Below are 27,433 nucleotides of genomic sequence, written 5' to 3'. Positions count from 1 at the left end.
AGTATACTCAATAAAACTAGTCGTAGCATATTCATTTAACCACAAACCTATTTTAGTCAAGTGATGATTAAATTATAAATCACTCAGGCAAATTATAATTACTTTCTATTGTGCATATTTCTCAAAAACAGTAACACATATGTTTTTCAAAATCTTGAATATATTCCTTTCTAACAGGCGTGTGTGTCTTTAATTACCAAAAGAGACTAGAAGTTGTTCAATGAACAATACTACTAAACTAAAATCTAACTGTCATGATGTCCACTTATTTCATAAGATTAAATTCAGTACAATAAATAACCTGATTATCACTCTAGATTTTAATACTGTTCTCTATGCTCTACACTACTTAAGTGAACAGACAAATCAATTGCATGGCTATAAAATAGTACATACTTTAAAAACACATACAAAATGTCTTACTATCTCACACTATGCAAATATCAAGTTTTTCATCTATATAAACTTAAACCTATGGTGTTCATTTTGGTGAGAGACAATAGAACAATGTAGCAATGCTGATTTTTTTCAGTTAACCTAAGTACATGAAATGCGGCACTTGTAAGAAGTCACCTTTCTCAGCCCCCTGGTATTTCTCTAAGGCAGTGTTTCTCAAACGGATAGTGGAACCTCTAAACTGCCTATATCAAGCTGCCCAGGTCCTTGCAAAAAATGCAGATTTCTCAGTTACCAAGCCACTGATGCAGAGTCTCTAAGGCAGGGGGTCTGGGATCCTAGGATCACTCTTATAGAAGCTGTGGTCAAAATCCTTTTTTCTACAGTCTTAATCCTAAAAGTAAAATCCACAAAATGTTAAGTGGATTTAAAGAACAATTTTAATTTTCAAGTTGTACAAATGACATTTTAAAATATAGGGGAAAGGCAATACCCTAAATCAAGAAATAAAATGTATTAAAAAAAATTTTTTTAATGTTTTAGTCTCACTGCATGGCATGTGGGATCTTAGTTCCCCAACGAGGGACTGAACCCGTGCCCCTGGCAGTGGAAGCTTGGAGTCTTAACCACTGTACTTTCAAGAAGACCCTAAAATGTACTTTCAGAGCACGCTCAACCTTGCATTATGTATCATCTTGGTAAAGCAGAATATCATGGTGAGAGTATACAGTAAAGTAGAACAGAAACTGTAGTTAAGAACTTGAAGCAAAATCAAAGTATATTAATTAATCACAGAGTTTTGCAGTCTAGGAGCTTAAACATCAACATAAAGGTTGAATTCATAAAACGCCTGGAAATTCCAGGTGTAAAAATCATTTAGCACTTTTTAATCCCTTAAAAAGACATCAATCTTCATGTATCAGAGCAAGGCATATTAATCAGGTTAAAAATCCCAATGCCACATTTCAAAGCCAAACTCCAGTGAATTAGACCAAAAAGACCTATGTGTTACTCTGCAACCAAAATATGAAAAAACAAATCACGTAAAACATCAAAGTCAGTATCACCAGTAAATGGGACAAATCAATATTCCTGTGGAAGAGTGCATAAATTAAAGCTAGTCATGAGGAAATATCAAACAAACCCAAACCGAGAGACTTTCTCCAAAACAACTGTCCTGTACTATTGAAAATGTTAAAACCATGAAATGAAGAAAAACCAAGGAATCATTACAGACAAGAAGAGATGACAACTAAAGGAAGTGCCTGAACCTGGATGGGCTCTTGACCCACAACATATGTTCAGAACTTCCCTCTTGGTATTTGAAGGACTGTAGTTGAGTTAGGCTTCCCTGGTGGCTCTGAGAGTCAAGAATTCGCCTGCAATGCAAGAGACCTCGGTTCAATCCCCAGGTTGGGAAGAACCCCTGGAGAAGGAAATGCCAACTCACTCCAGTATTCTTGCCTGGAGAATCCCATGGACAGAGGAGCCTAGCAGGCTCCATGGGATTGCAGAGTCGGACAGGACTAAAATGACTTCACTTTCACTTCGTAGTTTAGATATTCTGTCAGTTTTAATTTCCTCATTTGGGTCATTGTACTGTGGCTGTTTAAGAGAATGCCTTTGTTCTTAAGATCATACACTGAAGAAATGGTTCACAAAATATTTCAAATAGAATGTTACAGCAAAATCACAAAATGTTAACAAGTAGGGATTCAAGTGAAGACTAGCATTCTTGCAACTTTCTTGTAAATTTGAAATTCTTTCAAAACAAAAACTGAACCATATATTTTTAAAAGCTGGAAAAGGAACACTAGAAAAAAAGATAAAATTTTAAGAACATATTCTTAAGCTTCCAGTCTGGAGGAACAACAAATGTCTATCTGTTTCATAAATTTAGACTAAACAAACTGAATTTTCAATTTCATTTAATGCCTTCATATTGGAATTACAAAACTATGTTGCTCTTTTTATCATATATATATGTATATTCCAGATCTATGTATATATTGATGGAAAATATGTCTACATTTTACACATTCATTTAAATCTTGCTTCTTACAGTTATTCTTCCTTCAGTGTTGCACCTTGATGATTTAACAGTTGCATATCTGTAAGGGTTTGAAAATAAATTTAAACCAGAATATTACCTATTTAATGGCAGTCTGATACACTTTTACACGTGAGTAACGAAGAACCTTGCCACACCTGGATGGGGAGAAAGGATACATATTTATGTATGGCTGAGTCCCTCTGCTGTCCACCTGAAACTATCACAACCTAGTTAATCAGCTATACGTCAACATACATAAAAAGTTTTTAAAAAGCCAATAAACTCTGCCACATCAGGTTACCTATGCACCCAATTTTGTTAAAGCACAAGTAATCATTTCACACTGTGATTTTCTAACCAATCTGACCTAGTAATTATGTCAGAGGTTCACTGTGTATGTTAGATAGACAGACGTATGCTAGGAGGATGTTAATTCCTAAACAGTCCTTGGCACACAATGAGCACAAATATTCTTCGGGGCAGAGAGGAGGGGAAGGGATTACTGCACAATCTTATATCACTTCTGTAATATATCACCAGAAACCATGAGACAGTGGCATAATAATTAGATGCTTAACAATCTGAAGATGAAATGTTTCTGAGATCCTACAGATGTCAAAGAACAAAAGCCTTTGGTGAAAAGTGACATTTTAATATTTATTTTGGCATTTTCATTAAGTTATAACTATTAGGGAAGTTGCTTTATTAATATCAAACTGAGGTACTTCCCTGGCAGTCCAATGGTTAAGAATCTGTGTGGAATCTGTGCTTCCACTATAGGGGACGCAGGTTCAATCCCTGGTTGGGGAATTAAGATCCCACATGCCACATGGTATAGCCAAAGAACAACAACAAAAATAACAAATTGAGAACCATTAAATTGAGAACCATTAAAAGTTAAAAAAAAAAAAAAGACTGTGGAAAAATTTTTAAATGCATATTATATCTATTATTGTGTGATATATTAAACTATAAAGCTATGAAAAATTTAAAACTAGAATTGTAAGGAATGTCAAATCCCATTGGAAGTTACTAGCATCAAAATTTCTTGGTATATGGTTTGTCAAATCCAAAATCTTCAGGACTGAATTCAAAATCTATTTGATTCAAGCCTGATGTGCATACTCAAAGGAATGTTATAGTGGCTTTGGGAGATTTTCCAAAGAAGATTCTATCACAGGAGACAAGTGCAAAGGACTTTCAAATATTTCTCCCTATTGCAATCAAATTACCATTTAAGCACTTTATTTTCTACACAAAGGATGGCTGAGAATTAGCTGAAATAAAAGATCCCGAAGATAAACTAAATCTAAAGTTTAGGCATACTTTGAGCATATTAACATAGTCTCTGAATAGTCTGATGTATTGCATTTTTATTAAAGTTGATCACAGTTTCTACTTCAAGATATTCCATCACTTAAGGGGAAAAAAAGAGTATTAAATCTGCTGGTTAGGCGTACAAGGTGAATTAATGCAAATTTTAGGAAGAAGACTGAAAATACTTTTCATAAGACAGGCATCTAACAGGATAAGCATATGAACTTCTTGTACTACGTTACCAAAGGGGAAAAGTCCCTGAAAATTTCTTCCATATAAAAATTCAAGACAAAAACAATCAAAGTCAAATAAATACAGAATGAACATTGCATTTTTGAAAATTAGTAACCTAATATTACAGAGAAAATATTAAAATGTAATAAAAGAAATAGCACCTTTTAAAAATCAAGTTGTCTAAGATGTAAGCTTGCAAAACTATTCTGAACTACAAATTTCCACATGAAATCATTTGAAGAGGAAGTGATAACACAAAATAAGCAATTCTGAAAAACGTGAAAAGTGACACATTACATGTCAACTATAAATGGAAACAATACAGAACAATTAAAGCCAAAATTATACCTACACCTCTATAGCAAGCAAAAAATTCCTTTTTTTTAAAGTCACATATTTAAAATTCTCTTTAAAACAGGTCAGGAAAGCAATATACCTTAATATTAGAGGGGAAAATTTTAAAGGATATACTTAAGAATTAAAGCATGATTAGATTATCTTCAGTGTATCTTTCTATTAAACATGTGGACAGAAGCTTTATTATAAGACTTTTTACTGGTCAACAAAATTCAGAATAAAATAAGTCTATTTTAGATCATATCCTAAATTTCTGTTACCTAAGTACCAAAAAGGTATATCACAAGATGAATTTCATTAGATGATCCCACAGTATAGAGCAGCCTTTTTCAGCCAGAGTTCTTAATGTAACAGACCCAATGTTACCATCAGACTCGATATTATCATTTTTCCTTTTACAAGTGAAACTAGGTATACACTTATATTCTTTCTAATCTGTTAAAATCCTTACAGTTGGAAAGGTTGACCTTGAGTAGTCAATTCAAATGAAAATAAATGTGCTTAGCAGTAATTTCAATGGCCTAAACACATTTCTAAAGACTATTTTCCAACTGTGACATTTTCTTGAATATTTTTGACTTTTATATGGCTACTTTATCTAAATCAAAAGATTTATCCTAGCAAATTATGTCCACATTTCCAAAAGCTGTTATTAATCAAAAATGCTACCTGTTATACTTCAGAGAAATAGACCCTGGGTTCAAGAAATGCCAATACATTATTAACAAGTTATTATAATTCTGTATTTAGTTTCATTTATAAATATCACACAAATATCACTGGCAGGCATCATAACGTTAAATCATTAAACTAATTTTTAAATATTGATTTTAAAAGCTTTGAACCTATGTAGCAAAAATTACTTAGTGAAACTTAAAAACTACTGAAGCTTTTGCCCCACCCCCAACCCAGGTAATATACCCAATTATTTTTTTTGATGATCATCACCTACCCAGGAGTTTATACTCGTAGCAAATGGAGCTGGCACAATCTGAAGACAAATATTGGCAAATACCACATGCCCCAAGTTATAGTTTAAGAAATAATACAACCCGCAATATTTATCAAGTTGTTTATTCTTGTTATTAAAACTTGGACTCAAGTAATCCTGGTTATTCTGGAAAAAGCACCTTGTTGTGGGGATCATTTAATCATCCTTTTCGACAATCACCTCTCCATGAAGCACCTTTCTTCTCTGACGTAACATATGAAAGTAGAGTTGTGGAAACACTTAATGGAGAAAAGAGAACAAGAAGGTAAGCTTTTGCTGGAAATGTTTTATACTTGCAGCCTCTCAAACATGGTGATCTTTGAGAGCAAGCCCGTCATGCACCATGGCTACCGCCCTAATCCTTACAGGGCTCAGCATAAGGGTACAAATGGAGGTTCCTATACCATATGCCTAAATGTTTTAATGCCATAAACTGTCAGTTTTTTTAGTAAACTTAAATATGTTCTTAAATATCTCTTTATAATGACGTGGAAGGCCATGTTTGAATTGAGAACTCTATAACTCTGGATGGACCTAGAGACTGTCATACAGGGTGAAGTAATTCAGAAAGAGAAAACAAATATCATGTATTAATGCATATATGTGCATCTAGAAAAATGCTACAGATGAACCTATTTGCAAAGTAGAAAGTGAGACATAGACATAGAGAACAAACATATGAACACCCACGGGGTAGTGGGGGAGGTGCGTGTGGGATGAATCGGGAGACTGGGATTGACATGTATACCCTGCTATACATAAAATAGGTAATTAATGAGAACCAACTGTATAGCACAAGGAACTCTTCTCAATGCTCTGTGGTGACAAAGAAGGGATATATGCGTATGTATAGCTGATTCACCTTGCTGTACAGCAGAAATACAACATTGTAAAGCAACTAAACTCTGATTAAGAAAAAAGAAGATTTCTATAACTTTTAGGAATACTGTGCCAGAACAGTGCAGCACAAAGCAACCTGGCCCCTTCTCTGTGTTCTAACAGCTGTCCTATGTCATGAGGGGTTTCAGGAACATCTGTGTGGATGTCCGACTCCACGCAACCCAGCTGCATCCATCCACCTCCCAAATAGCTTCCCCTTGTCTCAGGGACGTGCACACAGGTGACGCAGTTAACCCTCAGGAGAACAGATTGGGGAAGAGAGCAAGGCAGTCCCTGGATGCATGCCCAGTGCCATCTGGGTAGCAAATTCCATGGTTCCAGCTTTCTAGGATGTGATCTGAAGGAAAGGGGTCCTGTGTGGAAAAGTGATCAGTGTGGGCCCAGAGCAAAAACCCCTACTGGTCGGGCATAAGGGTGGTCTGTTATCTACAAACACACAAATGCACATGTATTAGATTAGTTAAACAAATGGTTGTCCACCCTGTTGAATTTGGAGAATTATTTTGAGTCAATTTGAACCAGTACTTTGAATTATAGGGTAAATGCTAGTGGATGAGCAAATTAACATCAGCTATAAATAATACAAATGTAAAAAATATATCTGAAAATGATTAACAGAATAACCAAAATGAATGAATTTAATGACAAAACAAGCTCTGAATATTTTGCTCAGGGAACTATGGATAAGTACTCATAGAATTTAGCTCAAATGGAGCCAAAATGCATCAAAGATTTTACTTTTTATTTAAGTAGGTACTATCCACCTTCATAAATGTAACCATCATATTATATCTAACAGTCTAAATATATTCAGGCAATGTAGACTTAAAGCTAACTGACCAAGTTTTGCAAATACATCTATAACATCCTTATTACATCAGACTTGTTTTGAGTGCTAAGATAAGCACTCAAAGTATACTTTTATACTTGTAACTGGCAAAGCATTTAAAAGAGTCAGACATTACTTAGAGACTAAACAATAACATCAAAACTAATACTAATCATCAGGTGAAAAACATCCCCTACTGACTGACTGATCCTCCAGCAGGAACAGGGTCTCAGGTAACTGACAGCCTGATAAACTGAGAAGCTGCTACTGGCAAAGGCCAGTCTTCACAGGACACCTGAAAATGCGCTCTTACAAGTTACTGGTTTCATGGTTTCAAACCATGATCTCTTGGACCCTGGGTTTTCACAGACATGCCTCAGTGACTGTGAAGAAAAAGGGAACTCAAGACCTGAACCTATATCAGGGGGCAAGTGTGGTTTTGCTCCAGGTGTGCTGCTATTCACTAGATGCTGGGAAAATCAGGGAAAGAAACAAGTATTGTAGGCTTAGCATCCCTGAGCCCCCCTGAACTCGTTCTGGTGGAGAAAAAGAGGAGAGTCAGACTGAGAAGAGAGAAGATCAGGGAATAAAAACATATGGCAAGTCCGTTCTCTATGTATGCATCTCTCTCTATTCCTGCCCCACAAATAGGTTCATTGGTACCACTGATTCTACATGTATGTATTAATATACAATATTTGGTTTTCTCTTTCTAACTTAGTTTGCTCTGTATCACAAGCTCTAGGTTCATCCACATCACTACAAATGACCCAATTTTGTTCCTTTTATGGCTGAGTAATATTCCACTGTATTTATGTAGCACATCTGCTTTATCCATTCAGTTGTCAGTGGACATCTAGGCTGCTTCCATGTCCTGGCTATTGTAAATAGTGCTGCAGTGAATGCTGGGGTCATGGGGGTCATAGGGGAGGAGGGAGAAGGGAGACAAATAGAGAGAGTAGCACTGACATATATACACCACCATATGTAAATCAGATATCTAGCTGCTATACAGCACAGGGAGCTCAGCTTGGTGCTCTGTGATGACCTAAATGGATGGAATGGTTGGGGGCTGGGAGGGAAGCTCCAGAAGAGGGGTTATAAATGTATTACTTCTGGCTGATTCTCAATGTTATATGGCAGAAATGAACACCAACCTGTAAAAGAATTATAGTCCAAATAATTTTAAAAATTAAAAAAATTAAACTAAAAATAAAAACACTATATGACCATCACATCAATTTTTACTTCAGAAAAACTTAGAAGTTGGAGGCCCTGAAGAAGTGGCCACATTTTATGCTCATCCTCTCTAAATGAAATATTTCATACTGTGTCAATGCTGATTTTTATTCCATAAATGTTTCTCATTTCTTTTTTCTCCTGCACTGACCTCAGAGCCTCTAATTTTATTGACAAGGGCAAACAACAGTCTCGCTGTATCTTCACATTTCCTGCTAGTGATTATCAAAATCTGACATAAAGATACACCACTCTGTATTTAAATGAAATGAATAGAGTCTCATCAATTCATTGCAACTATTCAAAAGGCTGAGTTATTAGAAACACCTTAAGAAAGTAGCTCATTCATTATTTTCTAGTACATAGGGAAACACACATAAGACTAAAAAGCACCTTGGGACACTTTTTCTAAGTATGTGCTTAATGAATAAAAATGACCTCAGATTTCCTTGGATAAAATATTTCTGTTCAGATACATAATTCTAAATGCTTTCAAAGAGTTCACTGTAGGCTTATCTTTTCTTTAAAAACACAAATCATACTAAGCTTATTTTTAAATGATTTTGAGAAGGCAGTCATTTGTGTGTTAATTTACTTACCTTTTTTCCTCACAATTTGCCTTTCAATTATTTCAAATTATGGAACTGAACAGAGGTTTTGATGTATTTGTAAGACATGATTTCTCCCTTTTTAAAAAAATTTTGAGTAAAGTTACTTTACAATATTGTGCTTGTTTCTACTGTATAGCAAAGTGAATCAGCTCTATGTCCACATATATCCCCTCTTTTCTTGGATTTCCTTCCCCTTTAGGTCACTACAGAACACAGTAGAGTTCCTTGTGCTGTATAGTAGATTCTGGTTAGCTATCTATTTCATATATCATAGAATATATATGTCAATCTTCTGACATCTTTCGAAGCACTTTCACAGTGTATGCTACATCAGAGTGCTAACAGATACATACTTACATGGTATATATGAGGCCATGGTTATAAGAAGAAAATAATAGTAGTCAAAAGAGACATTGTATTTATTGGGAAGTCTTATGGAGAACATTCCTGTTTTCTTCACATATGGTAAGGCAGCGTATATTGTAAGAAGTTCACCAGCAACTCCAACAGGATATAAGATGATAAAAAAATTATATCTGGAGAAAGAATAATCTGAGAATTATTTTTCTAGAATAATTACTGGGTTTTATAATTCTTTTGCTACTACTTTATTTAAGTTTAAAAATTCTCCTTCCTATATACTTATATTAACCTCACATACAAAGTTAATTTTTTATACTTTAATCATTCGCTTAGTAATTTAATTATTGTCAGGTTTTTTCTTCTAGCAGTTCCCCTTTTAAACAGCAAGATCTTAATAAAGTAAGAAGTCAACTTACTTTATAGGACTGAACTATAAATTTTAAAGTCAATGACTGATTTTTAAGTATGATAAATAACACAAGTATTTATTACAGTCTATTGTAAAGTAAATAAAAGCACTGTAAAGTATTGTAAAAGTAGCTGCTTGGACACCTGGAATCACACTGACTGATTTTTTTCCCCTGAAGCTAGTCATTTGTTGATCCAATGCTATGTTTTTAAAAGGCCAGTTACGATTCTAATTTTAGATCTAAATTTTGAAACTGCCAAAATAGTTGTTTGGAGGCATTCGGAAAACACTTTGTGGTTATTAATTAAAAGAAACCCTATTTTAGAAAACTGATAAAAACCATCTGAAGCATCATCAATAACTGCTAACCAACATGTTGTCTAAAATTGCTTTCATGATAAACAAAGGAAGATGGGTCACTTCCTGAATCTGCATATTAAAGGAATAGTTAGCTTGCTTAAAATGGAGCTGAGAAAGTTCTAGTTAAAATCCAAATCACAGTTTGTTCATTTGGATTGCAGGTCATCCTCTCACACACACTGGGGCTGCAAGTGCCTGGCATCACTCCCGCCTACAGTTAGAGGTACCCTGCAAAGTCTCCACTGGTGGGCCAACAGGACAGCCTCAAGCACCCCAGGTAATAACATTTCTCCATTTAAAAAAAAAAAAAAAGTTTTTTCCAAGTCAGTTGCTCTATAATAGTTACCACAGAAGTTAAGGTCAAAATTTTGGTGGAAAAAGAAAGCAAGCAAATTGATCTGGATTTTAATCATTTTGTTGGAATTAAGACATATTTGTAAAGAGAAGTCAAATATGTGAATACGGCAGGAGCTTGGAGACAACTTAAAAGTCGCCTTACTTCTATGTGCCAAGGATATGTATGCAAAGACAAGAGATGACAGAGGAGGGCAGAATTATTTGCCAAAATAGATGAACTGGGAAAGAAAGAAGAATGATTCTTCAACAGTCCCTGCATGCCCCCTCCTTGCTGTGTGCAGTGCTGTCCTCATCAGCCTTGTGCTGTTCTGTGTATATCACTTAAATCAATCTTTTCCTATCTCAATTTAAAAGCACATAACTGAACATTTGATATTCCTTTCTCAAGTAAGACATTCAAACTTAAGTATTTTTTTAACTTTATGTGGCTCTCAGATGACTTTTTTTGGGTAGGACTGTTCTTTAATTGAAAAAAAAAATCACTCAGAATAAAGTATGTCAAATTCATAAAAACTAATTATTTTCAATGAAATGGGGAAAAATTACATAATTTATTTGACTTTATTTGCACTTTAAAAAGGTTGTATGTCATCAAGTCTCTAAGTTCTGCAGCAGCATGAGAGATTTAACTAATATTCCAAAAAACATATGATGCTTCCTTACAGATTCCCAATTGTCATCAAAAACTTTTTTAAGGGAATGCATTTTTGAAAATAAAAAGAAATCAGTATGAAAGCATAACAATAAACATTTATCTATTCAGTGAGCTTTTCTAGGAACACTTTTGACAGATAAATAGAATCAAATCATATCCAAATATCCAAATCATCATAGTAGGGCAATGCTTTATAAATAAGAAGCCATTTTTAAAGTGAAGTTTTATTTAAGAATGGCTTCAACATTCGAACATAAATATAAATGCTATTTTAGGTTAGTTTAATAGGGTGGGCAAATACCTATAGGTGTTTGGGATCTTTATGAGTTTTTACATGAAACGTAATTATTCGTGATTATGATGAACTGACATGATGTATTATGTTAAAATATGCATTTCAAAGTTGAAAGATTTTACAGGAACCTGTTTACCATTAAGGCAACTGACAAAGGATTTCTGACAGCAAATTTAAACATGCAATGGTAGAATTTTGAACTTTTCCAGAAATTCAAGACATGCAAATGCATTCTAAAAGGCAGACAAAATATTAAAGATCATTACCTTCCACAAACAAATTTTATAAATATAGCAAATAAAAAAAGACTATATCTTGAATTAGTATTTTCAAAGGTGCTGGAGGGTCTGAAAGACTGGGGTCATGCAAAATGACAGTGAGTCACATTCTGGGATTAGCATCCAGCCACATTCCAAACTGCTAATCTTGTGAAAGGCCCAATTGCTAGAGTGATTAAATTTTCTGGTACAAGAAAAATAAATTATTTCTGGTACAGGAAAAATAAATGATTTCCAACCAAACGCTTATAAATGGTAGTGTAACCTTCAGCAGATAAAATGTTTAAGCTCAAATTATAATTTTAAAGCCTTATTTTATATACAAGGGCTTCCCTGGTGGCTCAGCTGGTAAAGAATCCGCCTGCAATGTGGGAGACCCCGGTTCATTCCTGGGTTGGGAAGATCCCCTGGAGAAGGAAATGGTTACCCACTCCAGTATTCTGGCCTGGAGAATTCCATGGACTGTACAGTCCATGGGGTCACAGAGTCAGACATGACTGAGTGACTTTGATTCACTCACTCACTTTATATACAAAATGGTAAGCCACAAAAAAAGAGCTAGAGAACATAAAAAAGTTTGAAAGGATATATATTGATAGTATAATTAATAGTGATTATCTTTTATAAGGGGAATATAGACAATTTTAAGTTTTTATTCTTAAGAAAAAGTGTTAGGTTTTTAGTATATGGTAATCAAAAACAAGTCTGACACTAGATATGGATTACCTTGATATTAGCTATGTACTAATACCAGAGTTTGTTTAAAAAATAACAGAAATATGGATATATCATTGTTTTGATATCACAAAGCAGTATTTAGAGTATCAGAAAACCAGAAGTAATCTAAATTCTGGCAATAGAGAACTGAGTCATTCATCCTATGGAATATGATGCAGCATTAAGAGACAGAGAGCAAGCTCTAAATGGACCTGTACCAATTTTAAAAAGAAAACAAGAGCTCCAATATATAAACAAAAATCAAGTATCATGTTACTCATTTATTTTTCAAAAACTCACATCTGTGTGTTCCCACTGTTAATAAGAAAAAGTCTGGATGGTGAACTCCCAACTTTCTCCAGGGGGAGGGCAGGGCAGTCGGGTAGGAATACTAGCAGAACTTTTCATGTTTATTATATAGACTAAAAACTGTTTGTGTTTTTTATAATGAAAACATACTACTTTCATAGCTAAATTTTAAAAATTTAAAGACTGAAGTTACCATCAAACTCTTTTATCCTACCTATGTGGGATATCTATCCATCTATCTATCTATTAAGGGCCTTCCTGGTGGCTCAGATGGTAAAGATGCTCTGCCTGCAATGCAGGAAACCCGGGCTCGATCCCTGGGTCAGGAAGATCCTCTGGAGAAGGGAACGCTACCCATTCCAGTATAGTTCATGGGGTCCCAAAGAGTCAGACAGAACTAAGCAACTAACACACTTCATCTATCTATTAATATCTATTATTATCTATCTACCTACCTCCTGGGTTGGCCAAAAACCCAAACGAACTTGTTGGCCAATCCAGTACATAGCCGTATATGGGACAGACATCTCTTACCCTAACAGCCTCCCTACATTTCTCCCCACCCAGTGTTTCTCACACCTATTAGTCATTTTATTTTTTTCTCTTGCATCAGAAGAGGATAGAGATTTTGTTGTCCTCACACCTGGGTATGTTATTATTATCACTGTTATTTCTGATTATAAGTATGAAGAGAATGAAATAAACAAATCTATGCTGATTTGTGATCTGTTCTCCAAAGAACAGTCTTGTTTTTGTAATAACTTTGTAAAATATCAGCTGCTCAAGAATGCAAACTTGAGCATTTGGAAACTTGAGCAATGCAAACTTGTCCTTTAAAAAGGACAGAATATCTTTTACTTTAAAAACTGTTGCTTTGGGAGAACTATATTTAGAACCTTTGAAATATAAATGTTGTCCTCCTTCCAAATAATACAATTCCAAATAAGGATGACGTTTAAAAACTGTCTCTGCCACTTAATACACACACAAAGCTGACATTGTATATACAAAATACTAAAAATGTGGAGATGACATAGGTTGAATACTAATGACTGACTGATGTAAGGATCACTTTTAGCAATTACAAGAACATTATGTATTTAATTCAGTGAAAGTCTGTCATGTTAAAAAAATTTCTAGGCGCTGAAAGTTTCCAAAAATTTCTTTAATATCCATTTTGTTTCTAAAGCTTGCCTGTTTTATAGTTTATTTTTAGTGTTTTAGTTTATTTTCCTAACTTTGTTTTGTAGAATAAGGAGTTTGTGAGCTGTCAAAAAGAAAATTTTAGTGAATCAGACAAAATGCCATATTTTGGGTCAAGAGTTGATTTAATATAATTCCACAGATGTATATCTTGTTTTCAAGGAAAAATGAATGACCAATTTGGGATTTATTTAAGGACTAACATAATTTGTCTGGCACTGCTTTCACTCAAGATATATGTTAATATGACTGTTCCCTAGTCATTAAATTAAGCCTTTAGAATGCAAGTTATAAACTGCTAATATCCAAAATGACAGCCTCCAAGCAACACATGGCTAAGACATACATTTTAATTTTCTGTGTTAGCTCAGCACACAAAACACGCATGCGCAGCACCATGAGCAACTAAACTACAAGACATCATCGCCACCTGGCCCATTTAATGAAGTATGGCAAGTGGTCGAGAAGACTGAATGTGTAGAAGGAGTAGCGAGTGATCTCTGTCACCGTCCATGCGACCAGAAAAAGCACCACACTCTCCTCATTCTGGATCTGCGGAATTACAGAGAAAGTCATAGGTTCGTTGAACTTCTTTCTCCATGAAGACTTTTTTTTTTTCATTATTTACTACGTGCCTTTTGTTATAATGGAGAGTTAGGGTTAGAAAGATGCAATACAGACAATTCAATGCAGTCACCACTACCTAGGTCTTTACCAACATCAGATTTAAATATGCTGTTAACAGAGGAATGGTTGAATTTCTACTGGGTCCTCTCTGTCCCCTTTTGCTCCAGCCAATAACTCAACCATCCCAGGACAATATCAGCCTCTCAGAACCAGTATGCACTGTCCAGAATAGCATCTCTTTTTATCTGATTGATCCCTTTTATTTATCTGTTGGCCTCCTGCTCTTAAATGACAAGGCAATCTGAATGAGGGCCTGATTTTATACGTGTACATGTGTGTCCAGTGTACATGTGTGTCCCGTGCCGTCTGTACAGCAGGCATTGGTGGACTGAGTCAGCTGAGTGAAGGATTCTAGTCGAGAGGTTTGAAGTATAGAGCAGTAAAAGCAGAAGGTCAGCCATCTGTCCCCAGGCAGACTGGAGGCCATGAGCCCAGCAGGCCATGGAAGGGAGGTTATGTGTCACCACAAGCAGACAGGATAAGTCAGGCATCTGAGGGAAAGGAGAGGAGGCCAGAGAGCAGTCCTCAAGTAGACAGGAGGCTCCAGAGGCTGTCAAGAAGGTCAGGAGGGCCCATGTGGGAAATGCTTCTGTCATGGGTTTAAGAGGCCCAGTGGCTTGAAATGCTAAACATGGTGTTTGTTTGTCTAAAAGGCTTTAAGCCATTAATTAGACTCGAGTCTGTCTCCTGTCATGCTTCAATGAGTAGCAAGCTTATTTTTCTCTAAGTTCCTTAACTCTTCTAACTTTTAATTGAGTCTTTTCCAAGTATTCAGAGCTACAGAGCTAGATTAACTTTGTGTCTCTAGCTACAATGCTCGATGCTAAATGAGGAAAAAGGAACTGTTTATACTGACAACTTCAATTACATAGTCAAACACAATACACACAACTTCAACAGAAAAGAAAATTCTCATTTCACTATGTGACAGAATAGGAACAATTTACTTCATTTTATTTTACTTATTTAAAAATTTTTATTTTATACTGGAGTATAGCCGATTAACAGCGCTGTGTTTGTTTCTGGTGCACAGTAGAGCAGCCATACATACAAACGTATCCATTCTCTCCCAAGCTCCCCTCCCCCTCCAGGCTGCCACAGAACATTGAGCAGAGGAACACTGATGTTAAAAACTGCAAAACTCCAGAGGAGAGTGTATTATGGCTATAAAAATGCCAGTTTGGGGGTTTGCTGGTGTTTCAAATCCATTCTATGAATGCGCTAACTCAATGTACAATCCCACTTACATCCAAACTCAACCCTTCTTTGGCCAAGGGTTCTGCTTCCTGAAATATAGTCAGGTTAATATTTTGGGTTCCTGTTAATAAGAAAGCTTTCCTGCTGGCTCAAGTAGACAGAGTGTCATGTCACTTACTGGTTTTATACTGTGAGTAACGAGCCACACCATGAAGATTCTTGAACTCACTTGGACCCCAGCCACAAGCACAGAAGTAGGTACAATTCCTTAAAAAGAAAAACACGTCAACCACTGCCCCAAATGCAATCTCTGCCAAACATAAAAATCAATTTAAAAAAAAACTCACCAATTAAACAGTGGACTATCTGTAAGCAAACAAACAAACAAAAAAAATCACATGTCAATAGCATAAAATAAATCCCTGTCTCCACTGGTTTTAAGTGAGTCTATGGGGAGTAAGTAATAAGCAAAATAAGACTGATTCTGCTCCAACAGACATATTTTCAAATAAATATGATATAAAAACAAGCATCATTGAAAACTTACCTCAAGCAAGGCAAATGTCTGGAAAAATTTAAGTGTCTTCTGAATACTTCTATATAAACCTTTGTGTGTTCCTTTTTCCATGTAAAAACGTACCATGGCAATAGCTAGTACCAACCACCTACAGAAAAGAAAAGCATTTTATGAAGCTCTGTCAGAATGAAGTCTCCTGAATCCTGAAAAGATACATCATAACTTATACAGTACTAGCATGTATGTGTTAATATGCTCAGTTCATTATTCTATTTTCAAAAACCCACAGGAAGAAATGACAAACATTATTTTTACATTGACTCCTCAAGGAAATAAACAGGAGTGGGTAGCCCTTTCCATCTCCAGGGGATCTTCCCAACCAAGGCATCAAACCTAGGTCTCCCACATTGCAGGCAGATTCTTTTACCAGCTGAGCTGCAAAGGAAGCCCAAGAATACTGCAGTGGGTAGGCTATCCTCCAAACCAAGGATCAAACCTAGGCCTCCTGCATTGTAGGCAGATTCTTCACCAGCTAAGTCACACGGAAAGCCCAAGAATACTGCAGTGGGTAGGCTATCCTCCAAACCAAGGATCAAACCTAGGCCTCCTGCATTGTAGGCAGATTCTTCACCAGCTAAGCCATAAGGGAAGCCCAAGAATACTGCAGTGGGTAGGCTATCCCTTCTCCAGCAGTCTTCCTGAGTCGAACTGGGGTCTCCTGCATTGAAGACGGATTCTTTACCAACTGAGCTATCAGGGAAGCCCGTATTCAATATCAGCTACATTCAAATGTCAAACAATGTGCACTGTATTTTTGGTTTCAGCCGATAAACTGACAGACTGAAGAAGTAGGTTTCTCTATGAAAAATGAAGTTATTATAAAGTATTTCATAATTATATAAAGAGTTGATGTAAAGAGCTATATGTGTATAAATATGTATTTTATACAAATATATAGCTATAAGTAAAAGTCATTAATAAGAACCATTAATGTTTTTTATAATTTCCATTAAATAAAAACAATTGTGGTGCTGCAGAAGGAACACATATAGAAGGTCAGATGTAAACCTGCTTTTCTAACCTTTATAAAAATGTTTTTTTATTCATTTATAATTTTTGGCTGTGCTGGGTCTTTACTGTTGCATGCAGGTTTTCTCTGGGTGAGATCAGGGGCTACTCTCTAGCGCACAGGCTTCTCAATGCACTGGCTTCTCTTGTTGTGGAGCATGGGCTCTAGAGCACAGGTTCAATAGCTGTGGTGCACAGACTTAGTTATTCCACGGCATGTGGGAGCTTCCCAGATCAGAGATTAAACCCATGTCTCCTGCACTGGCAGGCAGACTCTACCACTGAGCCACCAGGGGAAGCCCCAGCCTGATTCTCAAACTAGTGGTTACCAAGTGGGAAAGGGAAGGGCAGAGGGATTAAGACAAGAATAGGGGGTTAAAAGACACAAACTACTATATATAAAATAAATAAGGAACAAGGATATATCATATGGCACATGGAAATACAGCCATTGTTTTATAATAACTTCAAATGGAGTATATTCTATAAAAATATTGAATCACTATGCTGCACAGCTGAAACTAATAATGTAAATCAACTACACTTTTTTTAAAAAGGGTTCATTTTCAAAAAAGAAAAAATGCACATCCCCACCCCTTTCAACTTGGTGGTGGTTTAGCCACTAAATTGGGTCCGGTTCTTGTGATCCCATGGACTGTAGCCCACTCAGCTCCTTTGTCCACTTATACATTAAATGTAGTTGTGGTGAATTAATGGTACTTACAAACACAAATCAAACTTGTGGACACCAGCTTTCTCACCAGTCAGATACTCAATCTCCAAGAGTCCCTGATAAGAGGTCATTTTTCCCATTGCAATTACAAAAGCGCTTTGAAGTTTAAAAAAGTTGCATCACCTGTAACTTTTAAACATCTTTAATAACACACTCATGGAAATGAATAGCTGCCCCAGGCTTTTAGAAACAGTGGTCTCCAAAGTGACTAGTTAAATGGATTTATGAATTAAAAAATTATTACACATTTTTAACTTTTTAATTAAAAAGCACTCATAAAATAGACAAATGGCTTAAAGGTGCCTGTGAAGAAATGACTGATTGAGTGGGATGAAAAGCAGATTCAATAGAACAGTGAGAAAATAGCAGAACAGCACTTCAACCCTGGGAATGCTCCCTCCTCAGCACAGAATGAGTAAAGAACAATCACTTTCTAGTGAGAATGACATGAAATCAGGCAAATGTCTGAAACTATCACAAAGACCTTTGAAATGTAGAAGTATTAAAGTAATAGCAAGTACACTTGTAGAGTGCTTTCAATGTTCTAGACACTGTTCTCTCTATATATATATAGTTAACATATTAATATTTCATCCTCACAATAACCCTATGAGGTAGCACCTACTATTATCCTATTTCACTGCTGTGGAAATAGGAGAAAGGGCCATAGAGCCAGTCAGCTGGGACTTAAACCCACCACTCATCTCACAGTCTATGCTCGTCAACTACTCCACTGTACTGGTCAGGCCCTAAGTATACACTGTACCTGGTGTGTTGTGCTTAGTCGCTCAGTCATATCCAACTCTTTGCAACCCCATGGACTGTAGCCCGCCAGGCTCCTCTGTCCTTGGGATTCTCCAGGCAAGAATATTGGAGTGGGTTGCCATGCCCTCCTCCAGGGGATCTTCCCAACCCAGGGATCAAACCCAGGTCTCCCGCATTGCAGGTGGATTCTTTACCATCTGAGCCACCAGGCAAGCCCAAGAAGACTGGAGTGGGTAGCGTATCCCTTCTCCAGGGGATCTTCCCGACCCAGGGGATCTTCCCAACCCAAGGATCAAGTGGGCGTCTCCTATACTGCAGAGAGATTCTTTACCAGTTAAGCTACCAGCCTGGGGATATTAGCTAATCATAAAAATACGTGTATTTAAATTGTAGTAATTTTTAAAGTTATACAGAGTGTTACACTCAGATATTTCAGCTGATAGTAGTATGTTATTAGGAAAGTTTGAAGGCCATTGTTCAATACAAGATAATCACCATGCAGAGACATCTAAGGACTTATCCTAAGGCTTAGAGTAAGTTCATGGTGGAACTCTTAAAGCCCATTGCTGTTCTCTTTTTACTGCACCATGGCTTCCTGGATTCAGCTCATGGTTTCACTCCACACTGGACCCAACACTTAATCCTGTGCTAGGTTCATCTGAGTGTGCTCATCTGAAGGATGTTTTAGGTACCTTCCAGTTGTAAAATGTTATGATTTTCAATATCCTCAATTCCAAGGCCTTATATGACTTCTAGTAAGAAAACAAGCTTCATAAGTTGTTTTAATTTGGAGCTTCCCTGGTGGCTCAGGGTAAATAACCCGCCTGCCAATGTAGGAGACACAGGTTTGATCCCTGGACCAGGAAGATACCACATGGGCAAAACAAAAATTATTACCCTACCAAAGAATTCATCAGAAGATTCATCGAGATGATAAGTTTTGTATATTTTTAAAAGCATGATATAAAACTCCAAGCATCCTTAACAGTAACACATTTTACTGTTGTCCCATAGGTGGCAGTATTGTACCAACTATTAATAGTACAGTATTAGGCGAATACCACCACTAATTAACCTGTTGGAAATAAAAGAAATGAACACTCTAGGGTTATAAAGGACCATGGAACCATCTATGCTAACCTCTCACCTGTTTTTCAATAAATACAGCCAGAAGCTCATCTGAATTAATCCATTCTCACCTCCTAAGCCCTCCATCACAAAGAATGAGGATCAAAATTTCTCTTACAGGTCCTACATTTAAGTAACCCTGGACTGCTGCATCCATCAGTTGAGTCATTATAATTTTAAAGATTTCCAGAAGCAACTAGAGCTTCTACAATTCAGAATTCTTTTCTGGAAAGTTTTCTTAAAAAATATTTCAGAGCTATCAATTACACAAATATGAACCTAGACACTCTCTTTGGAAAATATAAACATGTGTTCCACACGTAGAAGGTTTCTTACTTGCTTGATTCATTTACTTATTCATTCAGCTTCAGTATCAACATTTATTGCTACGCCAGGTACTGTGCTAGGTCCTGGGGAATTAGAGATAAGACATAGTTCTAGTGAGCGGAGACGACACAACAGTGTAGCAAGGAGAGAGATGTATCATTTCCTAAACACCTATGGCACTCACTAAACTCCTCCTTACACGCTATGGCTGTGATGACCCTAAAAATTCTTATTGAAGGTGGAGCTTTCTCTTTCAGATGTCTTCTGGTGCCTCTTTTTCTCCTAATATCTCTTGGAGACCACCTGCTTTTTTAAGAACTTGGTTATCTACACCTATATCTCCTATTTTTTAAAATTTCAACACTACTTAAAAAAAAAGTTATGAACAACTTCAAACATATACAAAGGTGTAGAGCATGAATGAAAGGTGTAGAGCTGAAATTCCAATACTTCAGCCACCTGATGCTAAAAACTGACTCAATGGAAAAGACCCTGATGCTGGGAAAGACTGAAGGCAGGAGGAGAAGGGAATGACAGAGGATGAGATGGTTGGACAGCATCACTGACTCGATGGACATGAGTTTGAGCAAGCTCTGGGAGTTGGTGATGGACAGGGAAGACTGGTGTGCTGCAGTCCATAGGATCACCAAGAGCTGGACACATCTGAGCAACTGAACTGAACTGAGAGCATGAATGGTACTATGAACCCTGTTTGCCACTGCCCTGCTTCAACCAGTACCATCTTTTAAATTTTTTTAAATTCATTTTATTTTTTGACCACAAGGTATGTGGGATCTTAGTTCCTTAATCAGGGATTGAACCTGTGCCCCCTGCAGTGGAAGCACAGAGTAACCACTGGACCACAGGAAGACCCAACCAATATCATCTTGCAAATAATTTTGTTTCATCCAAACTTCTATTCACTTCTCTCCCCACAAGCCTTCCTCTCTGATTATTCTGAATTAAATCTCATACATTCTATAATATGATTGATAAATGCTTAATGATGTATTTCTCAAAGGTTTATTGTCTATAAATGGAACCAAAACACCACTATCCCATGTGAAAAATTGAATGAGAACTTCTTCAATCATAAAACTTAGAGTTAAGATACAACTGTCTCAGAATTTTTTAATATCGTAATTGGGGGAATTCTCTGGTGGTCCAGTGGTTAGGACTCAGTGCTGCCAATGCAGGGGGCATGGGAGTGACCTGGATTAGTGAACCAAGATCTCATACACAATACAGCCAAAAAAAAAAAAAAATGAAGAAATCATGACTGAAATGATTCATTCACTGTAATTAGTTGCTATGTCTTTTATGACTATGTCAATCTATACATTTTGCCCCCTTCCATCCATCCACTCATCTCTCCTCCTTTCTCTTTCTCGAAAACTTTATCTGTTGAAGACATTGAGTGGTTTGAATGGATAAAATGCACTATTTACAATAGCCAGGACATGGAGCAATCTAAATGTTCTTTGGGGAGGGAGGCGGGGGGGGGGTTCAGGATGGGGAACACATGTACACCTGTGGCGGATTCATGTCAATGTACGACAAAACCACTACAGTATTGTAAAGTAATTAGCCTCCAATTAAAATAAATAAATTTATATGAATAAATAAATAAACAAATGTTCTTTGACAGATGGATGGATAAACAAAATGTAGAACATATATACAATGGAATATTACTCAGCCATAATGAAGGAATGAAATCGGGTCTTTTGTAGCAATGTGGATGGACCTAGAGTCTGTCATTCAGAGTGAAGTAAGTCAGAAAGAAAAACAAACATTATATATCAATGCATACATGTGGAATCTAGAAAAATGGTACAGATGAACCTATCTGCAGGGCAGGAACAGAGACACAGACATGAGTGCAGATGTGTGGGCACAGAGGGTGGGGGATGAACTGGGAGAGTAGGATTGACATATATATGCTACATTGTATAAAATAGCTAGCTAGTGGGAAGCCGCAGTATAACACAGGGAGCCCCGCTCTGTGATTACCTAGAGGGATGGTATGCAGGGGGGTGGGGTGGTAGCGGGTGAGAGGGAGATTCAAGAGGGAGGGGGTATATGTATACATATAGCTGATTTATTTTGTTGTACAACACTGTAAAGCAACTATACTCCAATTAAAAAAAAAAAACAAAAGCTGTCACAGATCCACACGTGGATTCATCCTCCCCAGGGATAAAATATATGTCTATTACTTACCAAGTTGAGAAATGTACATGCCTGAACCTTGGGTCTGGTGCTCTGCTAACACACACCATGTACACAGTGAGAATATATCAGTTTCTGCACAAAGTGCACTTTTCAAGTCACCACTAGGAATAGGAATTATCATTTCTAAACACCCACTATGTGTCAGGCATCTCCGTTGACCACTTCATATCCACTTAATTCCTTGTAATAATCTAGCAAAGTAGTTGTGTTGTTCCTTTGACAGATGAGAAAACCCAGGGTTAGAGAGGTTATGGAACTTATCTGAGGTTACCCGGCTAAAAAGGGGTGAAAACATAACCTTCAATTATCACCTTCCCATACTGCTTACAGGTTAGAATCCAAACATGTTAGGGAAGCATGTCAGGCCTGCGCAAAGGGGCAGGTTACCAGTACATCTTTCTGTCCCAGCCTATGCTTCAGATCCACTTGTTTTCACCCCAACAGCATGTCAAGTGGTGTCACATCTCTGTACCCTAACTCCTGTTGCTTCCTCAACCCTGCCAAGTAAATCCTGCTCATCCTTCAAAGCTCAGTTAGAATGCAATGGTTACATACACACACAGACACACACACACCTTTCTCTGATTCTCCCTACCTACAGACATGACACCTCTGCAGAACACTTACTTCATCCCATCTTTTACTGCAATCTATAAATGTCCCTGGTAACACTTCTCCAAGCACAGGGCCTAAAATATTTAGCTTTTGCCTCTCACTTGACCTAAGACAATGCACAAATACATGCAGGCTTCAAAAGTGTTTGTGGCAAAAAAGAAGAGAGAGAAAATGCTCCTAGCCAAGCATCTATTGTGAACAAGTACCATAAAAATCCTCACATCCTTTAAATTACATTATTACTTAACTAAATCAATTACATCCTGTAGTTCTACTCTGGGAATTGATCCTAAACAAGTAATTCAAGAGAAACAAATTAAAGGATAATATGATCAGAGGCATGATTTAGACTATCACTGTAACTTAACTCTATTCACTTTTATATAACCATGAAAAAGTGTAATTTTGAAAACTACATGGAAATATTTGGTGAAATAATGCATGAAAACTGAATATCCAACAGAGTAGATATTGTAACTACAATACTCTATAATATCAGTACATTCATTTACTCAACAAATACTGGGTTGGCCAAAAGGTTCCTTTGGGTTTTTCTGTAAAATGTTATGGAGAAACTCAAACGAACTTTTTGGCCAACCCAATATTTCTTGAGAGTTTCATGGAACTAACATTGTATAGGGTCTGAGAAGCAGACCAATAAGCAACAAGATGATTTAGTAAAGTTCATCATACAGTTATATGGTAACAAGCATGGTGGAGAAAAACAAAGCAGGCAAAGGGGATAAGGAGTGATTTGTAAGCAGCTTCTACTTAAATGAAGACAGCCAGGGAAGGCCTCCCTGATATGGTAATTTGAGTAAAAATCTGAACAGTTACTCTCATGAGACATTACAAGGAAAAATGAAGAGTCATGCTGAGCTTATAGAATTAGGCAATTTCTTTTTTACACTTATGTAAAAATTTCATTTCTCAGATATTGTTTGATTTCAAAACTATTACCAAAAATATCAATAAACCTTCCAAAGTTCTGCTAAAAGCGAAAAAACCAAGCAAATAAATGAAAAGAACCTCTGCATTAGCAGATGTAAGCTATTACATATAGACTAAATTAACAAGGTCCTACTGTATAGCACAGAGAACTATATTCAATATCCTATGATAAATCATAATGAAAAAGAATATACAAAAACAGAATGTCTATATGTGTATAACTAAGTCACTATGCTGCTGCTGCTGCTGCTAAGTCGCTTCAGTTGTGTTCGACTCTGTGTGACCCCATAGACGGCAGACCACCAGGCTCCTCCGTCCCTGGGATTCTCCAGGCAAGAACACTGGAGTGGGTTGCCATTTCCTTCTCCGATGCATGAAAGTGAAAAGTGAAAGTGAAGTTGCTCAGCCTCGTCTGACTCTTAGCGACCTCATGGACTGCAGCCCACCAGGCTCCTCCGTCCATGGGATTTTCCAGGCAAGGGTACTGGAGTGGGGTGCCATCGCCTTCTCCATGATTCCTCTTTATGTTTAGAGCATATATACAGCAGAGATTGGCACAACACTGTAAATCAACTAAACTTCAATTTAAAAAAAAATCAGTTGCTAGGATCCGAAATCTTAAATGTTCTCCATCCCAAAATAAACATGGCAACTATGTAAGGTGACAGATGTGCTAACTAATCTTATGATGAAAATCATTTTGTAATATATACATATACCAAGTAATACATCAAGCAATCATATTGTACACCTTAAACTCCCAGTGTTAGGTTGTCAGTTACAACTCAAAAAAGCTGGGGGAAAAAAAGCAGGCACAAAAGAAAAAAAGAACCTCCAAACCACTCAATGTACACGTGTGTGTCCCACTTTGCATACCACAGCTTTGCCAACCTCATCTGCACAACGTCTGCACTATGTCCCTTCAATTAAATCAGTAAGTTTCATTGCATCTCATGCCTATTTTCAGAACTCATCTCACTTGAAATATCCACCCTCTACATATGCAAATCCTATTCTTTCTTCAAATCTCAACGCCTCTAGAAAGCTTCCAAAGAGTTAGTTATATGGATTATTCTATTTCTGCTCCCTTGCCTTTGAACAACTGGGAGACAGACAAGTTTCCCGAGAAGCAGTGATTTTGCTGAGCCAGGTAGGAAAGTCAGGAATGAAGTTTGAGAACACAACGGAGAGAACATTTAATTCTGCTCCAGGTGGGGTAAGACACTCAGAAAACTTCAAAGAGGTGACTTGGTTAAAAGTCATAGCAGGAACACAGGGAATATTATCCACAGGATGAACAGCCTGAGCAAAGACGGAGAGAGCTGTGAAAATAAAACTGCACGGTGCTTTGAGGGCACAGTTGACTGAGAGGAGATACCAAAAGCAATAAAACTGGGAAGAGTAATCAGGCAGATATTGCCTTGAATGACAGCCTAAATCCCTTCCATTACCAGTGGAGGTAATGCAGAGTCACTGAAGGCTTTAAACTGGAGGTATGTACTGATCTTCCTTTTTTCAAAAGGTAACTCGGCCTTCAAAAGGGAAAGTGGCCTGGAAAGGAAAGGGACCACAGACAAGTTAATAAATGGCAGGCTTCCCCAGTGTTTATTAACTGGATGAGATGAGCACAGAAGAGACAATGTTTTTCAGGCTGTAGCACACAGTGGGTACCCAACTGTTCTCCAGTAGCGTGTGAGTCAATTAGTTTTCTTTTTCAAGATTAGAAAACTTAAGAGTGGAAAGCAGAAGTAACAGGGCTCTGGAGTCAAACTGTCTGGACTGAAGCCTAAGTCTGACACTTACTGGTTGTGTGAACTTGAGCAAGTTACTTAATCTATTTGTGCCTCAGTTTCCCATTCTATCAAATTTAACATCATGCGCCCCTCACAGTCGTAGAGGACCAATGATGACACATTACACCTAGATGGACCGACACAGTGCCTGCCCCACAGTGAGTCCTCGTTAGGCATTAAGCACAAAAGTACTCAGCACAGTCTCAAATCATTCATTAAATCTCGGTCAATCACAGTTTTCTGTAAGCTCTAGAGAAAGTTTTCGATATTAAGCTTTCCCCCTACATTTCTAGAGGTTAGTAATACTTCGTGGGATAACGGAAAACAGCTTTTTTTTTTTTTTTTAAGGCAATGCCATTTAGAAATGGAAGAGCATTTCCCAGCAGGTTTTTTAAAAGTCACTGCGGCAGCTCTTTGCAGAGCTATGATAGTCATTGTGTAACTTTAACTTGTAAATCGCACTCAAAGCCAGAAATAAAAGTACAGAGTATCAGTCACGGAGCCACAAGATCCTGGACACCAGTGCCAAACTCCGATCCCGCAGGGTATTTGGAAAATCGTCCCAGGTAAGAAGCTCTCGGGTGCACTATTACTTTAAAAAAAAAAAAAAATCGCAGAGACAGGAACAGTTAGCAAACTCTGCCCAGCGATCCGGAGCACGAGGCTGTGCAGTCCAGGGGCCGGCGACCGGGAAAGAGGGTTGGGGCCACTCTCCCGACAGCTCCGGGCTCGGGGGCGGTGGGACCCCGGCGCTTCTTCACCAGCAGCGGCGGCGGTGGCGCCCGCGGGGGCAGAGTCCCCCGCGGGTCGGCCCCGCATTCCTGCCCAGGTCTATACTTAACCTCCGGCCCGCGCCCCGCGGCCGCCGCGCGCGCCGTGCACCGTATTAGGCAATGCCGGGCGAGCACGGCCCGGCCCCCGCCCCGCTCCATTCAAGCCCCGAGGCGCAGCGCCCCTCCCCCCACGACGGCCGCCCGCGCCCCCTTCCTGCGCCGCAAGCACCCCTGCGCCGCAAATACCCCCGCGCCGCGACCACCCCGCTACCCGCGCGCACGCGCACCCGGCCCCTCGCCGCCCCTCCCGGGAGCCGGGCACGCTCTGCCAGCGACCAGAGCGCGCAAAGTCGGGGGCGCGGCGGCGTGGGGAGGGCCCCCTCTGGGCGCTCGTACCCCGCGGTCATGGCGATGTTGTAGAAGGTGAGCCAGATAGTGGCCAACAAGCCCAGGCGCCTCCGCTTGCCCACCGCCTCCCTCTCCTCGCTCGCCTCCGAGGCGCCGCCGTTGGTGCCGTCCTCCTCGCTGGACGCCATGGCGGCCGCGCAGCCGGGGGACGTGGACGAGAGGGACAGGGGAGCGGGAGGGGGCCCGGCCGAGCGCGCCGCTGAAGCGCCGCCGCCCGCTGCCGCCGCCTCCGTCAGGCGCCCCATGTGCCGCGCGCAGGGGGCTCAGCGCCGCCAGACCGGCCGCCCGCAGTGGGAGGAGCGGGCGCCCCCGGCCGCCGCCCCGCCCCCTGCCCGCGGGAGCGCGCGCCGCGCGAAGGCCGGC

General features: G+C 38.4%; 1 protein-coding gene across 5 annotated transcripts; it reads right to left on the bottom strand.

Annotated features, from left to right (window-relative positions):
* Positions 1-27,403, bottom strand: HACD1 (3-hydroxyacyl-CoA dehydratase 1). 5 transcript variants are annotated; one of them, XR_011466621.1, is made up of 9 exons: positions 27,059-27,403; positions 16,305-16,422; positions 16,105-16,123; positions 15,936-16,024; positions 14,304-14,425; positions 9,285-9,463; positions 5,488-5,587; positions 4,162-4,269; positions 1-2,604 (listed from the first exon to the last, which is right to left on the bottom strand). XR_011466621.1 is itself a non-coding variant. In XM_070381898.1 (8 exons), the coding sequence occupies exons 1-7, from the start codon at positions 27,313-27,315 to the stop codon at positions 5,505-5,507; spliced, it is 867 nt and encodes a 288-aa protein (XP_070237999.1). In that variant the 5' UTR covers positions 27,316-27,403; the 3' UTR covers positions 1-2,604; positions 5,488-5,504. The 5 variants fall into 5 exon arrangements, 2 of the variants coding, with proteins under 2 accessions (XP_070237999.1, XP_070237998.1); XR_011466620.1 differs by lacking the exon at positions 4,162-4,269 and having other exon boundaries at positions 1-1,775; positions 2,547-2,604; XR_011466622.1 differs by lacking the exon at positions 4,162-4,269 and having other exon boundaries at positions 1-790; positions 2,547-2,604.
* Between the last annotated feature and the right edge of the window lie 30 nt (positions 27,404-27,433).

The sequence above is a fragment of the Bos mutus genome, chromosome 13, assembly GCF_027580195.1.
Source record: "Bos mutus isolate GX-2022 chromosome 13, NWIPB_WYAK_1.1, whole genome shotgun sequence".
Classification (NCBI taxonomy): domain Eukaryota; kingdom Metazoa; phylum Chordata; class Mammalia; order Artiodactyla; family Bovidae; genus Bos; species Bos mutus.
This window is presented reverse-complemented; position numbering and strand designations above follow the sequence as displayed.

Bases quoted from the DNA above. Each gene is read 5' to 3' on its own strand.
- HACD1 (XM_070381898.1), bottom strand. From the start codon at position 27,315: ATGGGGCGCCTGACGGAGGCGGCGGCAGCGGGCGGCGGCGCTTCAGCG. The intron at 14,426-15,935 runs GTAAGTGACATG...GTAATTCCGCAG, and splicing joins TTACTCACAGTATAAAACCA to ATCCAGAATGAGGAGAGTGT. The intron at 9,464-14,303 runs GTGGCGATGATG...TTCTTTCTCCAG, and splicing joins TACTTCATTAAATGGGCCAG to ATATAATTTTTTTATCATCT.